Genomic DNA, 18,722 nt, shown 5'->3' on the forward strand with positions numbered 1-18,722 from the left:
ATATAATTTAACTATGTATTTTAATTATAATAAAAAATTTATTCATAAAATTTATATTATAAACTAAACGTACAAATTTTTTCTTGTCGTAGAAAAATCTATGAAAGGACTTTTATATAACAGATATTATAATATCATTTTTAACATGATTAATGGTTAATAAATTTTGATTAATTGATAATGCTATTAATTGATACACCATCGAGATATATTCAATTTATCTGATGTGAGGATAACGAATAAAATAGTTTAATAGTTCACAATTATATTACATAGTTCTTCTACTTTTTATACATCCTCATTCATCGAATATGATTCATTGATAAAGCTAAGGACAATTATGATGGACGTAATGAAGGCACTCAAAACATTGCAGGACAATTTTAATGTTTGTTAGTCCAATTGCACCGTTTCTATAAATGTATATATTTCAATAGGTGAACGATAATTTTTTTTTCTTTAAACCTATACAACGAAAATAATTTTGAAATAATATATAGTATTCTGAATATTGTAATTTATCAAATAGACTATTTAAAAATATAATGATAGATTAACTATTAGTCATTAGTTATTAAATTGATTTTGTTAATTTACTTAAAAGATTTTTATAAACGTTATAACCAGCCTCATTGTGTCAAGTAAATTCATCACTATATACAAATATTATTTTCAACTTTTGTTTCTTCAAATAACTTTCTACGTGTTGAAAGATTGTAGCACAGCCATTCGACGAGTATAAATTAATCATCTCGCCATAACTCATTAACTGTACGCGAAAAAATGATAATGTTGTGAAAAACTTCAGTGCTTATAATGATGTCTGATTTATGATGAAAAATAACAAGTCAAAAAATGTGGCATTCATTTTAACATGAGTTTACGATGAAAGATTTCTCGTCAAGTAACTATTTTTTTTGTTAAGATATATAGTCACGTAGAATAAAAAAATTTGATTGATATTCACTATATACATAATAATAGATAAATAATGAGTTCAGTCTAATTTATCAGAAACTAGTGGAAATCTAACAATACACAATTGTCGACCAAAGTCACAGACAATGCTATCCCTTAATGCAAGCATCTGTTTCACATAGACACAACTGTCTTTATGTCCTAATCGCACTTCCCTCATAGGTTCACCAGTTCTCACATCCCAAACAACTAAAGAACCCTGGTAAAGAAATTATTAATTATTAATTTCAGGATTAATTTCTTAATTAATTAATTTGAAATTGATTAGAATAATGATGAGTTCAATAAAATAAATTGTATCTAGTTTAAGAAGAAATTTCAGATAATTCTTTCAAACTTAAAATTGAAAAAAAAAAAATGATATATGATTCTGCAGATGTTTAGGTATTCATGAATAATAAAAATAGCATACCTGATTGCTTGTAATGAGTAGTTGATGTGTTAGCATGACTAATTGTAAACTGTAAGCAGCTCGATGTGCAGGTAAAGTGTGTAAAAGATGTCCCTGAAAACGTTCCCAAACACAAAGTCTTTCATCCGTGCCAATGCTGATAACGTATGATGCAGAACACGTAATTGCAGCTATTGCTCCATCATGTGCTTGTATACTGTATACACATGTACCTGAATGAAAAATGAATAAATTTAACTATTACTAACATGAATACATAAAATTTAAATTTAAAAGGTCGCAATTAATTATGTTTATTAATACAATTGAACAGTGAACCCTATTTATATTTATTTCAATTGATTGTTTTTAATGAATGAATTCAACTTTTAAAACAATTTTAAGATAAAAATGAATGTAGTGAATCTATTTAAAATTAAAAAATTTTACATACCATTTAATAAATCCCAAACGCACAGTAGACCATCTTGAGAACCACTGCCAGATGTCATCGGACTTATTCTATCGATAAATAGGCATGATATTGGTCCACAATGACCATGTAAAGTATAAAGTGGAAGTTGATCTTCTAATCTAAAGACCTTAAGAGTATGATCTTGACTTCCAGTTAATACTCGACCACCTTCGCTGTCGAGAACAGTAATTGCTTGTTGGTGTGCTCGGTGAGAGCCTTTTTTAATGCAACGTAAGTCTTCTTTTGCTGGTGGTAAATTATTTATATCCATTGGAGAACCAGCACTACCAGTTCTTACATGGGTCCTTCGACCCGATGTAAAACCCCATCCAATTTGATGACCTTCACTATGTCGTTCTAATTCTAAAAAGTCTACAGAACCATTTAACTTGGCTGCTATAACTCTATTATAAACTAATTTCACTGCAGATATACCCAAGCCCGAGCCATCATCAAAAAAGCATTTAAAGCTACCTGTAGTACCTTCCCAAAATTCGAGAACGCCATTAGCACATCCAACAACTAAAATATTCTCTTGATAATCTACACACCATATTGGTGCAATATTGGATTGTAAAGTTCTGTTAGTATTCAAAGAGTTGGCACTATCTGTGAGATCATGATTATTTAATCTTCCTGAGCTTCTATTCAAATATTCACTGCTTTCACACTTGTGAATATCATCGGAATTTTTAGCATACTGATCAAAAAGTTTCTTATAATCGTTTCCAAAATCAAAACCATTTTCGAAACTCATTTGTTTAGGAACATAAGTAGATGCAGAAAACTTGGTGTTGATCAATGGACGTAAATCAGGAAAATCAAAGGTATAGTTGGAATTTTTTATCGATAATTTTCTTCTTTCATTTGAATATTCATTGATTTGATAATCATAGTCTAATGAATTGATAGAAAACCGTTTTTTTGATTGCTCCATTCGTTGATAATTGTTAGATCCTGGTGATGATTTCTGTTGATTTGCTGGTGATGTAGAAAATAAACCAAATGAGTTGGTAGCATCAATTTCACCTCTAGATGGTGGAGATCCACTTTCATAATCAGACATTAACTCATCAGGGTCCGGAGTCGTATTAATTAAATCTCTCTTGGGGCTGCTGAAGAATTTTTTTCTATCTATGTGAGCTAACATATCTCCGGTAGTTGAATCCCAAATTTTAATATGTCCTGCTAAGCAAGTACTGGCTATCGTGTTTCCATCTGTTGCAAGGCATTCAATTTCTTGTGAGTGGCCTTCTAAAACTAGAGGCAAAGCTTCTAGAACTAACTGCGTTGATGAGTCCTGTGTCTTCTCTTGTTGATGCCAGCTTGCTCGCCACTCTGCATAATTCCTGGTACAAATGCACCGGTATAACACGACCATTGTGTAAGCAACGACGATGACGCTGATTAAACAGAGCACGGCTGCTAAGAATATTTCCATGGGACTAGATGGCACGAATGGAGCGTCTGTATTAAATCCACGGCTCTCTGACCTTGTTGGCACTTCTATGTCTGAAATTTAAAAGTAAATATGCTAATTAAAATAATTCAAAGATAATTATTTTCAATAAGAGAATATTTTTTTACTAATGTCATTAGCATAGAATAAATTATTAAAAAGATCCTTTAAATTACTTCCATTCGATTAAATAGTTGATGGATAGTTAAATTTGATTCAAGAGAATATTAATACAAACCTGAAAAATCTAATGGATCAAGAGCAGCGGTAGCCAAACTCTGCCATTGGAATTGTTGCACATCATTGGGATTACTAAGTTGCCGAGCTACCTGAGGACTAACCGCATGTGCAATTTTTATTGTCGGAAGGATCGTTATATGTTGTCCAGCAATAGAAATATTATACATGGCGAGTATTGATGACCAATGATACAAAGATAGACGATTCCATGGTGGAAAATCGACAGGTTTCAATTTATTCAATTCTTCCGCTACATTATTTATGGTATGAACCTGTTCCTTTAGCACATTTGGCATATTTGTTGATGTGGATGTCACTTGTGGTGATATAAATTTTGTTGTCTTCAAATCAACATAACTCTTCAATGTCCTCGGCCTGTCAACTGTATATCCGTACATTTCAGAATCCGTTTTCAATGTATCACTCAAGTGGATTAAATGTTCAATAATGCCAGAATTATAAATGATCATGCTAATCCATACGACCATCCATACCATAAAAGCACGTTGGAAAATTCGTGTTCTCGCCCAGAAGTGAACTAATCTGAGTCGTTTTGGAATTTTTACCAATGTATAGGTATTTTGTGACGTTGGTGCTATGACATTTGTTGGTCCCATTGTCATACCATTCAATCTGGGATGTGATTTCGATCGAAATATATTTGGTTTTTTACTAGGAATTGTAGGAGAAAAGTGTTGCTTTCGCATTGACGGCACGTTTGTAAAATGAAACTTGGAACTATCGCTAGAAAATTCAGTTCTTCGAATGTCTACTGCTAGAATTGTTGAAAAAAATACCATTTGCAGAAAAAAATCATTCAAAAGACCAACAATAGCAAAGATACAAAATTCTTGAATTGCAGGTACAAACGTAAATAATCCTATTGTAAGGATGGTGACTTCAGTAAGTAAATTTTTCGTTATAGACCACCCTTCTTTAGATAATCCCTGAGCAACACGGATTTTTACATCCAAGTGTGCTGGTGTACTTACGACACTTTTTGTCAATATCAGTACATTTTCTAATCCAACAATTACTACTAGATACGGAAAAACATCTTTGCCACTTAGACTTAATGTTAATCCAAAAAAAAAACATATTCCAACGGTCATTGAAAGTGATGATATCACAGCGAATGTAGCACTAAATGCTACTCCGATCTTAGACTTAATCAGTTCTATTTTTCTGACTGAAAAATACATGTAAAAAAATAAAGCAACGAACGTCATCATAAGAGGGAAAAAGTCATTGTAGTTGAATTCACCAGGATAAAATATATGTAATGTTTCGTCTGTCGGAATTGTACTTGTGGTATTTGTGTCTTGCGGTTGATGGAGAGAATAAAATGTTGTCAGACGATTTTTAAGTCCATTAATGAACCTGAAAAAATATAAAAAATGTATCATTTATTTAGTCTAATGAATATTTCTTGAGAACATATATTCTAGATAGAAACATTGCCATAGATATTTTATTATAAAAATTCTATTGATTTAATATTTCATTTACCTAGGATTATATTCTTTCAGAAATACAGTCACTGCATATTGTAAAATCCTTTGCCGAACACGAACAGGATATCTTCTAACTCCTGTTTCTTTTAAATTCATTCCAAAAACGATTTCGGCAAGACTTATTTTACCTTTTTGAAGATTCTATAAACAGAAACAATCATCAGATATTACTTTTTTTCTAAGAGAAATATTAACTGATTTTAGAAAAAACATTAATCACTGAGATAATTATTACCTGATAAGAGAAGATTTTTCCTATGAGATCATTGTCACGATTAAACATTTCAATACTTTGTTGCCATACATTAGCAGGAGATAGAACTAAACAATTATATTCAGGCAAAATTTCTGATTTTTTTGAATTTTCTTTTTTTATAGCTTCCACATGAAGACATACTTGACCAAGTGATTGTGACCTACAGCATGAACAAGTTAATTAAAGATTCATAAAAGCGGAAATTAGTATGATTCATTAAATTATGAATGTGTAAATATTACGTACGTTTCAGGGTCTTGATAATTCTGAATAATTTCTAATAAATTAAACACTTCGTATAACGGTCCCCTGAATGCATCAGCGAGTGTTAAATCCTCTGCCCAAGGAACTACTCCAACTCTCAGGGTTACCTGTTGTATATATAGTGCTGGACTTTCCGAACCATTTGAAGGCACAACAGTCTGATTTATTACAAATTTTGGTACATTGCCAGGCATTGGCAAATTTACCAAAGGATAACTGTAAATAAATAATGGTAAAATATCCAAAATTAGTTTCCTACAGCATTAATAATGATAATTTTATTAATCATTGAATAAAATTTAATAAATAAATATTAAATTAATTTCTAATAACAAAAATAATGCTGAAAACACAGTTAGATAATGATTACATTTGGTAATTGAAGAATTCAGTGATTAATTTTGATTGATTAACAATTAAATAATCTGACAGTAACATACCAACATAGTAAAATGACAGTAATTGCTAGAGAAAGAACTGCAATTGGATGAGATGAACAGAAAAGGCCATGGGCATAATATAGCCCTGCCACTCTATCTGGCAGGCTTCGGGACATTTCGCCTCACGGCCACTTAGCTAACATTTCTCGTTCTATCCAGCCTCACGTATTTTTTTACCTGAAATAAATCGACAATTGCTGAAAATTTTACCAAAATTTCACATTATCAAACTTGTCATAATTAATAAAAAATATTAATTAACAATAGAAAAATACCAAGATGATGAACATTTTGTTTAAATATTATATTCTGACGTAGTTGCATAAAATATAATCATGCACTTATGTTGAATGTATATTTGAGATTGTGATATAATACGTTGAATAAATTTGCAATTTATTCACAAACAACTACCGGGTTTCATCACAGAATTACTAAGACATGTAAACAGGCAATGGACATGGTAAACATGGACGACGTAATATGTACGAAGAAACAAGAAATAACAGATGACCCTAAAGCAAATCACGAATATATAAAATTAGCGACAAGGTCATCGACAGCTAATATACAATTACAATCATAAGATTGGTTGAGCATTCAATCAATTGATAAGTTGATTGTATTTCGAATTCTTGCCACTTCATTCTCAACTCGACAACTTTAATTGATTATTTTCGCTGTTAAAACAACTGTTGAAAATGGATTATTGTTACTTGATATATATATAAGTGAATATTAATTGTAGAACACTTGAAATCACTAAAATAACTTGCTTTCGACGCACTAACTTACGTTGATTTTCGTCGTAATATAAATTTTTAGGTTATGTCTGCAGTGCAGTGCAATTTGTCCCACTTCTTATTGAATTTTACACCAAATGTATTCACAATAGAATGAAAGTTGGTATCATTAAACCAGCTACACGTGTTCGTAAGCATACGGTGATCTTTAACTGTTTTTATTGTTGTTGAAATAATATTTTTTATTTCGTGTAATTAAATATAATTCACAACTGCTCCGTTACGAACGCGTGGACTGAACACTCGCAACAAACGCACACGTTACATCGTCAATGTGCCGGCGATGTTATTAATAATGAAACACAGCATGTGACGATTCATGAGTGCACTGGCCGGTTTCAATTTAACTTGTGAGAGTGCTACAGGCGATCATTGAATTATTTTTAAATGCTTAGGCCGAGCCTTCGCTACTCAGCCAATCGCAAAGTGTGCAAATGTTTCACGTTTCACTTGTCATTACTTAGTTGTCATGTGGAATGCGCATACACGTGGTAGTAATTCAACTACATAATCAAATTTTTTCTCTTTTTTTTTCTTTTTTTTTCTTTCGTTAAAGATAAGCAATTTATTATTTATTATTAATGACACTGACATTTTAAAATTAAAATTCTAATTATTTTCTATTTTTATTTTTGTTTTATGTAATTTGGTGAGTATTTTTTTCAAAATCATGATGTAATATTCTGTATACATTACTTTGTACATTCAGAGTATCAAAGCATATTATGTTGTGAGTCATTTAATTGAATTGAAATCGTCAATTATTATGTTTTTGTGATACATTTTTTATAATAACTAATAGATTGAATTTAGTATTCATTGTTATTTTTTTGTTAATTTTATTAAAATTAATTTCAAATAATTGTCAATTCATAATTTTTTGTCTATGAGTTCAAGGATAACTTTTTTTGCTTATGAATAAATTATAAGTAACAAATTGTTAATAACATTAAAAAAAGTAACATATACTTTGTGTAAATTATGGCTACTGTTTTGCTCATTAAAAAAACGAAACATTTAATTTAAAGATAGAAAAAGTGAACTAATAATATACAGATAACTAAATTTCCTATTCAATTTTCTCTGAAGTCAATCAGTCAAATTTTTTCAATGTCTTTAATGTCTATTTCAAATGTCTAGTGTATAATTTTATTCGTGGAAATGCTTAAACTTTAATCATGCTTTATTAAACTATTGTATATATTATCATTAATTATTCTAAACAGTCTAGCTACTCCAAAGTCACATAAAATACATTCAAAGTGTGTCCATTTTAAGTACGTCAACTTATAGTTGGTTTTTTTTTTTTTGCTATCAACTATGTTACTAACTTAATTATTCGAAAGTGTTGAATTACATTGAAAATAATTCCAACTTTTTCTCTACTCGGTTGAGTAAACAAAAAAAAAAAAAAATTCGAATCATTATTGGATATACATAATTGTCATGCAAATGAGTTGGAACCATTTGGTTGAATGATAAGAATAAGTAGTAAAAGGAATGACGTCAGGAAGACTGTCAGAAAAAAGTTGTTTAAAATTTGTATCGATAAGTACTCTTATCGCTATTCCCAAGTCATCGATAAAACTTGAATTGAATAATAATGTTTACTACTATTATCTAGAATGTAGATGTTTCACATATCTCTTTTTCAATTCAATGTCAATGGAGATAACAAGCTTTTTGAGATGACATTGATATTCCTACAATTTTGTTTTATTATCAAAGTAAATGACTTCAATCATTTCTTCAATTTCCTTGTAATTTATACGTTCAATTACGTCGAAGAAGAAGCAAGTAAAAATCATTCTTCATTTCATAGATATAATAATGAACAGAAAAATCATAATACAATAATATCAAATTTGTGATTACATTTTATGTTATCAATTAATTATTAAAGATGATTGATTATTCAATCATATTTATACATTTTTTTTAGCATGAATATTCATGTTTATTGTGTGATTAAGATAATTTAGTTGAAATATAATTACATTGATTAATTTTATTTTTTATTAAATTTATAATTATACATATTCATCATTCATACATGTATCCATATAGTATAAAAATAATTTAATTTATCAATAAGTTATAATGTTTCTGGAGTTAAATTATCTTACAATTAATAAATAAATACAAGCGTAAATTATATTAAAAATAATATAAGATTTCGAAATAAGAGATAAGCAATATTAAGTTGAATTTCCTGTAATCTTTTTAGTTGCTAATTTAATCAATATAATAAGATTGTTTTTTTTTATTCAAAATATTTTGTTCAATTTATTAATTCTGAATAGAAAAATTTACATAGTTATTATTTGTATGATAGATATAATTAAAAGTTTAGAGTTTATAAAAAAAAAATCCAAGTAATATTATTATAATAAAAGATGTAGTGATGATAAAATAATGTTTTAGTAGAATTTCTTAACACGTGTCTATGTGAAAATTTTTATACATTGTTTTCTAATTTTTTCTTATTACTTAACTTCATAGATAGAATTTTAATTATACGAATAATGTAATGAATTGAAATAGATGATCATAAATTGCCAAAGTCATATCACAGGTCAAAGATTTTCGACGCATATGAACTTTTCTAGAAAACAAAAAAAATTAATTATTCAGACAAATAAATTTCACAAGGTAAATTACAAAAATACAAAAAATTAATTATACTATGGTTTTTGATGAAAATTTTATTGCTTATAAGAATGAATTATTTTGTTTTTATTCAAGCAGAAAATATCTCCATCATTAAATAGATTATCAGTTTCATTACTAGCCGGATATGTTAATGTTAATTTTTATTTTCAATTTTCATTCGAAATGCTTCGATTAATTGATTGTTTCTGTAAATCATGTTTCCAATTGCACGATTATTATGTATAATTGAAGTAATTTTTATTAATTGTTAGTCATTATTAGTCTAGAAAAGTGCTTTTCTGCTCATTGGTACAAGTATGAAATGATATATTCTTTAGCCATATTCTCAATCTTGATATGAGTGATGCTTGTAATTCAAAGATCCAGTTGGCCTTGGAAATTAGAATTTATGTTTGATTGTAACTTTATTGATGATCGAGCATAAAACAGTTACAAAATTACATCAACCCAAATAGAGTTGGATTGCTAATGTTCAGATGGCGACATACGTTTGATAACTGGCTGAAATGAACTTTCTTCTGCATGTGATAACAGGTATCAGAAAGTTTACATCTCTCAATTGAGTATAACTGAATATTTTATGTTCAGTTTATGAGATTTAATAATTTTATCGACGTCAATGAATACATATTTCTGTATGAGAATAAATAAATAGATAAAAAAAAATGAAAGAATATTCGTGGGAAATAAATGAAAATGATATCTAAAATTAAAAAGCTAATGAGACAACATTTTGTTCTGTAAAACGAATATTTAGAGTTTATTCAATTTTTTATAACTCGCTTTACATTTTTATTTTATCATTTTGTCATGATAATACTTTCAATTACAAGAATTATTTTTTAATTCAATGAAAGTACTTTAAACATTGTTAATGGGAAGTTTAAATATAAATTAGAGATGAAAATTATCCAGAGGATTTTATTCAAAATTATTCAAATACATAATTTTATTTAAAACTTGAAAAAACTATAGACATTTTATCATTAAAATTTGTAATCGAATAATTTATTTTTTTCTTTAATTATAATTAAAAATGTTGAATATTCATCAAAGTTGCAATGGATATATTTATTTTCATTAAACTAACATTACTAATAGATTAATTCTAGATTCCTACTAGACTATTTATGAAACCAATTAATAAATCAAAAAATAGATAGTTTTTATCATTCACTTTTTCAGGTATTGTGTACACAATCAGCAAACAAATGAGCTCATTAATACCAAAAAGACGTCAGTAATAGCCTTTAAACTTTCTATATTTATCAACACAGTCATTTAAATCTCCATATCTCATGTTTTTGAACATCCTTATACATATTGCAATAACAAAAATGGAAAAAAAGCATTGAATCGAAAATTTCCAGTTATGACTTTAAAAAAAGTTGTTAAAAAATTTTAATAACGAAAAATTAATTAAGTGTGGTAGTGATTAAATTTTTATTCAAGACCACTTTTGCTTTTGACTTTGATCATTGAAGAATTACTATGGTAAACTCTATCATACACGTGCTCAATAACATTGCACAATATTTGACAATGTACAATGGCATTGATCGTCAAGTGAATATATTGAACATTCATGCTACATACTAAATCGATCAAGATTTGTTTACCAGTTATATACGCAATATACGACATATTGGCCAGTATGTAGGTATTATAGCACAATATATCGTTTGAGTTATATTGAGAGAACCGTAGACGTTCAATGAACATTGTACATTGGTATCATACAATGTTATTGATACTTTCCACTGATATTTTGGTGGAAAGATTAAATTAATTAATTAGCAAGATTTTACATGGCTTGTAGTTAGAGTTCATAATAGGTTGGTACAGTTTGCTAAAATTCTATAAACTAGTTAGAAACAAGATGTTTAATTTAATTTCAATAATGTTCAGAGATAAGTTAATAGATTTTAGTAAAATAATCATTTGAAAAAAAAAAAATTATAATGAAGTTTTTGTTTTGAAATAAGATCCCAATGAGACCAATAAATAGCACCCTCAGAGTCGTTATTTCAACGCAAAAAAGAATTCCTAGTTGTTAGTACATTCTGAAATATAACTGATGTATTATCGGACCCTGGTGTATCAATTCATTCTAACTCTCTCTCTAAATTACTATCATTATAACTAATGTCGACAAGTGTTACAATAAATTGAAATAAATTGTATGTCTAGGAAATTTATCAAAGAATTAATATTATCCATTTCCAGTTCGTTTTGAAAAAAAAAATAGATATATCTTTTGGAATCACATTTATAATCATTTTTATTTTAGCTATATTTTTACGAAAAATCATGATTGCCAGATGTTAACATATTGGAATAATTTGAATTCTATCATGAATCAATTTTTCATTTCAATTGCAAATCGACAGAAAGGAACATGCGTCAATTATATTGTATGAAATGCAATCATAAAATATTATTGATCATATAAGGGCGTTTTTATTGAATTATCTGGAAGAACGAACAGTCGATATTGGTATATTGCAGATATTCCTTTCTATCTTTATTAGCTAATATCATCAAAGGTAAATTTCATTACTATTTCATAAGAGCCTTGATAGCAGGTAAAAAGATAGTTTATTATGGAATTAAGTTAATTCTTGATATAAACATAATGGTTCTTTAACGATAGAGTACATTCAAGTAATCGAGAACTAGATCGAGAGAGTGAGATAGATATAATTTAATTATCGTTTATAGCACACAGCGTTTAACCTCATTGCCAGTGGTACTTACCATCTCACTCGCAGATACGAGCTTATTCCAAATTCAATTAAGCTTCGACGAACTCGATATCGTTGCGTACAAGGACGTTAATCGCTATAGGAAAAGGGACTCGAGACTTGTCAGAAACATGGTGTTTGAAATTGACGACAGCTTGTTACAGAGTTATAATTAGATCATCGATAATATCATCAGCTTTCGGTAGTAATCCATGTTGAAACATTAATTATAAAGTTGATCGAGACACTTTGATCAAATTATTTATCTATTAACATTTGATAGTTATCAATAATTCTAGAAATCATACTAAGATCATTGATGAAACATAAAAATAAATATCATTTTTATAAAATAAATTGATAAAAGTAATTTATAATCAAATGTGTAAAATACGATTTGATAGTTTTATTTAATAAATATGGTGTTACATCGAACTCAATCAATGTTGATTAATTACTTTATTTCTTCAACGATACCCTTTATTTTAGAACCTCCAAATGACATTCGTGGATCTATTATGCTCCGAAAATTTTTTGTTAATAAAATGATTTAAGATAGATGATGTTATGCTTAAAAATGATTTTTATTATCATTTTACTGACATTAATGTATGAATTATAATTACATTGATGATAATTGACATACAATGATCGAAAAATGACAATTAAATGAATAATTAATTTAATTAATCGATGAGAGAATATAAAATAATTTAAAAAAAAAAAGAACACAAAAGACCCAAAAATGTTATTTAAGAATGAATTATAAATATAAATCATAAATTGTAATTTATTGACTGCTATGCATAATTGCAAACAGTTAAAATTACAATATATTCATATATTTCTCCAAGTGTACATTTTATATATAATTTTTTGTATTTATAACTATTTATATATTTATAATCATTTATATATATATTTGTTTTATATATAATATATCTCTCTGATTCACTCAATCTCTCAGACTTTTCTAAAGAGCACAAACATTTAATATAATACATTATTTATTATACAAAGACTGTTCTATAATATATATTAAAATATCTGCAATATTTTAAACACTCGTATCGTTTGAACTTTCAAAAATGAATTTAAAAAAGAAATGTAATAAGTTATGTAAGCGAAAAATGAATTATATAGTAGATAGTGAAATATATGAGAGTATTAGTTTGAAAATAAAATAACCGTAACGTGGAAATACATTGTCTGAAATTTGAATCAACGTACAATCGAACAACACAATACAGGTGCAGGATCGACAGTTCATAAATTTTTACAAACTCGGTTCATGTATTTTACGGGGTACACACTTATTCATTTGCTGTCCTGTATTGGCAAAATGTAGTTAGCAAACTACGTAATATGTTCGTTTTCAATATTAATAGCTTTACGTCGTTTATTTAAAACATCAAATCTCTCTGTAATTGATTTTAATCTGTAATAAATTTACTTTTTGATATACAGTGCTTGATTCAACAGTAATAACATCTTTTGTATTCTCAATAATTAAATAGTGTTATCATCTTCATTTAATAATTACAAATAAGAGTACAAATGTATTAAAGTACAGAATAAACAATCATGATTGAGTACAATTATAATGGATTTATTTTACTTATACTAAATTGTTTCATTGAATCATTAGTCAATAAAACAATTATTTGTCAATCCGAAGAATTGAATTTTTTCTAAAATTGCGTTGGAATAAATTAAATGCTAATTGTTTTTGAAAAAATTATAAACATTTATTCACTCATCAGCATTCAATTGAACTATTATTTTATTATTTACAATTATTATCCTTCTGAAATGCACTTTACAAAAGGTCCTTCGCGTTTACATCAAAATTGGAAGAACATTGTGAACGTCGTCACTTTAAATGAATACAAAAATTTGTTTTTGTATAATTTATCTTGGTTTAAGAATGCAGAAATAGGTGTGGTTGTGTATGTGAAATTTATACAAATTTTATTAAATTCATTAATTCTTTATGTATGATCAGAATAATTTTTTTTCTACATGATGACATTGAAAAATTCTACTTTAACTTTAATTGCGTAAAAGCTGCATGATCCTAATTGCAAGATAAATGGAGTCGTTGAAGGCCATTGGAAATATGAAAATAGGTAAAATTTAATTGTTTTTTATGAGAGAATGTTAGGATAATTTTAATCGATTTTACTCAACTTATTAAATATTAATTATTTATTTTTTTTTTTATGTTTCTATATTCTTAATTAATTAATTTTTTTTTTTAACTATTTTTATTTTTTATAATTAAGTCTTTTTTTGCTATTGCCCCGAGATTTTCCAATTATTTTTAATATTTAAACATTTCCTTATTATTATAGTTGTCATTTCATCAATACTTACTTTTTTAATTATTAACTTTTAAATATTTGTTTTCAATTACAATTTTTGATCGTTAATGAAATTATTTAAAATAACATTATATAGAAATTTGAAATAAAAATTTCAAATATACATAAATTCTTTCAACAATTCATAAATTAATTTTTTATAATTTCAATTTTGCAAGTGCAGTCGTCCCAGATTTTCAGAAAATTAATATTCCACGTCATTATTAATTATTGCTCAAATTTTAAACATTCAAATTTTCAATCCATTAATTAAAATTCATTGAATGATTTAACTGATAATGAACGTATTACTAATTGAACAATAAAATTCTTTCTTCGTCAATTTTCATTAAATATGGAAATATATATTTCAACTCTTTGATATTTAATTAAATCAACTAGAAAAGAAGTATCTGAGACGATCTCATTCATAATTGAACTTATACATCAATCGTTAGTTTTCGCACTCTTTGCTAATTCATTTGCCAAATTAATCAGTCATTTTGTTTCTTAGTTTAATATTCAATTAATTAGTTATCAAATTCATTTATCAATTATTATTGTTATTATTAATTATCACTAGCATAAGTCAATCACTTCACAAATTGAACATTGTAAGTCTCAATTTCCATGGGCATTGGATTAATATTTTGCAATCCATCTTTTAAATGTTTTTTAACAATAGTTCCTGTAAGTGACATTTTCGTAACATTCACTTTACCTAATTTATAAAAATATGTTCCTAAATTAGGTCGTTCACTTAATGGACAATGTTTGAGTGTAATTTCCGCACCAACTGAACAGCTATATCCTTGTCTGTGAAGAACCATAAGAGCACTACTTACAGGGAAATGAGGAAGTTTTTGATCATGATTAGTTCTCAAATTTAATAGATGTAAATCACATGGAAAACTTTGACTAAGTAATTTCACTTCTGGAGTTATTTTCACATCACTTTCTGTTTTATCAACGACAAAAATATTAATAGGATAATTCAAAGCATTGCTCAAGTGATTAGCAAATAATGAAGGCTTTGAATATTCATCCTTTTCGTCAGTAATATCTTCTAATAAGAGCCAATGCTTTAAAATTGTTTTCCGATTATCCAAAAGACCCTCACCCATTCCTCTTGAATCGTCATATAAAGTTCTTCGATCGAGCATTACTTCAAGCCATCCTGGTTGATAACTAGCAGCTCCCTGAGCATGATTTACTAAGAGAGTTAATCGATGAGCATTATCTTCGATATAAGCCATGGTTGTAATTGGATAATAATTACCCTCAATTCCAATTCTCTCTATTTTGGTTCTCTTCAACATTTGATGACCATTTAGGTCAGTGTAAAATTCTGGAGGATCTCCATTAAGTATATCTGTTTGTATTCTCATGAACATTTCAGTTTCCCTATTTTTAGGTGGTGTTTCAAAATCAATCACGTTTCTAATGTAAATTGCCTCTGCTAAAGGTCCATCATGATGGAATATTGTGATGTGGTGAGTTAATAGCTTTCCATATTCCACAGTTAATCGTGAACTCAAACTACTAGAGACAATATAAATTTTCTGATGAGGTGTATAAGCATCGAGAATGTCTTTGTCAGTGTCTCTGAGGTTTGGGTCGGGCATAAAAAGGTATGCTCCGCTATGAAATTGTGCAGAGGCATAAGCAGCAAACTGTAAATTACATTGCATGACTTTTCCAGTTGACTTTTTGGTTACTCGCTTCAATAATCCCGTTTGTCCATCGATCAACAGCTTCATTCGATGATTCTCCAGCTGAATGTCACTTGATGGCATTGATTTTATCGGAAAGACGTTGTCCTTTCCACACCTGTTGCAATAAACGGTTGAAATCGCTTCTGTTGGAACTTTGTCCACCTGTTCCACATGATAAGTTGCAATCGCTAAGGGCTTGAGGTTTGCCACAAAGAGTAAAACATACACGTCATGAGTTATACTTGTGGCATTCATCACTGGTGCTATTTGATAAGGTACTGGATTTTTTTGAGGATCTAAAACCCGGACTTTGTGAGAATTAACTTTCAAACTGATGACTTCTTGTCGTGGTTGTGCAAGAGGATTGAAGAGTATTACTTTCCGAGATTCACGGCTATTCACCGTGATTGGAATCTTCTTTGGAAGTTTCTCAAAACTGTCTCTATCAGATTCAGGTAATACATAGATGGAATTTGTTTTCGCTGAAGACTCCGTCAGTGACTGGATAGCAAAACTCTGCAGACTACTCATATCTGATATTGACTCGAATAATTTTAATGCATAATCTTTCATCACAAAAGATTTTGAAGTACCAGTGATTGCATCATGATGTTGAAAGAGACCAAGATTTCGTCGTGCTTTTACTAACTTTTCAAAATAAGTTTCATAAAGTTTAATATCATTTCCACTTTGTCGAGCAACATTTAGAGCGATTGTGTAAAGAATTTCAGCAGACCGCAAATTCGCCTCAAGTTCACGATCTAAAATTTTCATGTATGGCCGAGTTGTGAAATATCCACTCCAATATGCTGGCCTACCTTCACTGAAGATGTCAGAGTATACAAAAAAGTCACCCTTCAATGTTGGAAATTTTGTCATCCTTTTTTCAATCTCTCGGAAATAGTCTTTTGGAGTTCCAAATACTATTTCAGCATTATATTCATCCTTACGGCTATTTATATAGTCGACGAGAATCTTGTAATTGGTGTATTGTTGATCCCACTCGACAGGATGGTCGTACCTGAAGTCATCACCGAGTGGCATGAGTACGACATTGTGAGTGAATAGAGAGCCAGTTCGTGAATATTGTTCAAGTAGCAATTCAGCCATCTGTTTGACATTGTTAGGCGTAATGTCGACTGCACGAACAGAGTACTCAGTATATTCACCTCGAATCTTCCGGAAGTCAAAGTTCAAGCAGACATGGGGATGTGGACCACAAGAGTGCTTGATGTTGTAGATATCAAATGGTTGATTATGTGTCAGCATGTCGTGTGCTCCAATTTGATCCCACGGTTGTAGCCAGATAAAATCTCCGTATTGTTTCTTGGCAAACCACTGCTTCCAAGCGTAGTGAATCCTTTGAATTATTGTTCCAGATAGACCGGAGGCTTTTAGAAGATATGCTATCGTACTGCCATGCCCAAAGGGATCTACTGACCATCCGGACTCCGGAGTAACTCCCAAGTTTGATTTTAACCACTGATGACCTGTAAGAAAAATATACACTTAATTAACTTAATTGCAATCATTTAAACTGATTGTTGGAAAATTGATACTCAAGATTTGTGATTAAATTTTCATTATTTGAATATAAAAATATCTTATTCATTCCTAAAACAAATTTGCACATAAATGAAAGAATTGTTAGGTTGTATTCCTGTTCATCATCAAAAACATTGACATAGAAAGCTATTTAAATTGGATAAATAGACTTGATAATTTCAATCACTGGATAAACATCTTTTGATAAAAACAATATTGCCGTTACAATTCATTATTTTATTGGCATGCACGCTTAGTAAAAAAAAAAACAATATTTTTTAACTTCATAGATAAAAACCGGATTGAGATTAAAACTGATATATGATGAAAAAACCTATAAATCATTGGATTACGCATTCATCTAGCTGAAGTAGTATTTCACAATTTCCAATAAAAAATTGATTAATTTTTTCCTTCTTTATATTTCTAATATTTCATGTGCTTTATGTTTTAATGGATCATCGATAAGCCTTTCCTTTCTTCTTTCCTTTTTTTTAGATCATACCACTTGTTTCTCTCTTTAGTTATTGAAAGTATTCATATATCTATACACTTATAAAATGTTGTGCCCGATCCTTTTGATACATTCGCATCTCTGGGATTATCGAGAACGGTTTGTGCCGGCTGTCAATCGATAACCAATTATCACGGATCGAGAGACGTGTTCCATTATCCGAGGTTCAACGACAGCCTGGGTTTCATTCGTTCCTACTCTGCTCTCTGTTTCTCATCAATGAACACTACCCAACCAACCGTCGCAGCTTATCGGAAAAATCGAGTTTTTTCAGGAAATTGTCCGGAAATCATAATCAACATTTTTTCTATTTTTTATTCATATATTTTTTTTATTATTTCACCAAGA

The 18,722-nt window shown here is 28.9% G+C and overlaps 2 protein-coding genes across 4 annotated transcripts in view; both read right to left on the bottom strand.

Moving 5' to 3' along the window:
- Positions 1-78: 78 nt before the first annotated feature.
- On the bottom strand, positions 79-7,273 carry SCAP (SREBP cleavage activating protein). Of its 3 annotated transcripts, none has more exons than XM_035082040.1 (9): positions 6,813-7,273; positions 6,018-6,194; positions 5,560-5,793; positions 5,293-5,473; positions 5,053-5,198; positions 3,542-4,923; positions 1,824-3,356; positions 1,391-1,602; positions 79-1,177 (listed from the first exon to the last, which is right to left on the bottom strand). In XM_035082040.1, exons 2-9 carry the CDS (start codon positions 6,131-6,133, stop codon positions 998-1,000), a joined length of 3,984 nt encoding a protein of 1,327 aa, XP_034937931.1. In that variant the 5' UTR covers positions 6,134-6,194; positions 6,813-7,273; the 3' UTR covers positions 79-997. The 3 variants fall into 3 exon arrangements, with proteins under 3 accessions (XP_034937931.1, XP_034937932.1, XP_034937933.1); XM_035082041.1 differs by lacking the exon at positions 6,813-7,273 and adding an exon at positions 6,293-6,806; XM_035082042.1 differs by lacking the exon at positions 6,813-7,273 and adding an exon at positions 6,293-6,806 and having other exon boundaries at positions 6,018-6,214.
- A 6,289-nt stretch (positions 7,274-13,562) lies between these two features.
- alpha-Man-IIb (alpha-Mannosidase class II b) overlaps positions 13,563-18,722 on the bottom strand; it is a 31,969-nt gene continuing 26,809 nt past the window's right edge. Inside the window, exon 4 of the mRNA XM_035082051.1 lies at positions 13,563-17,805. Coding sequence (XP_034937942.1) covers positions 15,194-17,805 — 2,612 coding nt within the window. The 3' untranslated portion in view covers positions 13,563-15,193. The remainder of the gene's footprint in view (positions 17,806-18,722) is intronic.

This window comes from Chelonus insularis, unplaced genomic scaffold, assembly GCF_013357705.1.
Source record: "Chelonus insularis isolate UGA/USDA-ARS -01 unplaced genomic scaffold, ASM1335770v1 contig_337_pilon, whole genome shotgun sequence".
In the NCBI taxonomy this organism is placed as follows: domain Eukaryota; kingdom Metazoa; phylum Arthropoda; class Insecta; order Hymenoptera; family Braconidae; genus Chelonus; species Chelonus insularis.

Coding starts and splice junctions, on each gene's coding strand:
- SCAP (XM_035082040.1), bottom strand. CDS start 6,133: ATGTCCCGAAGCCTGCCAGATAGAGTGGCAGGGCTATATTATGCCCAT. Junction 5,199..5,292: donor GAAAAATCTTCTCTTATCAG/GTAATAATTATC, acceptor TTCTGTTTATAG/AATCTTCAAAAAGGTAAAAT. Junction 1,603..1,823: donor CGTTTGGGATTTATTAAATG/GTATGTAAAATT, acceptor TTTTTCATTCAG/GTACATGTGTATACAGTATA.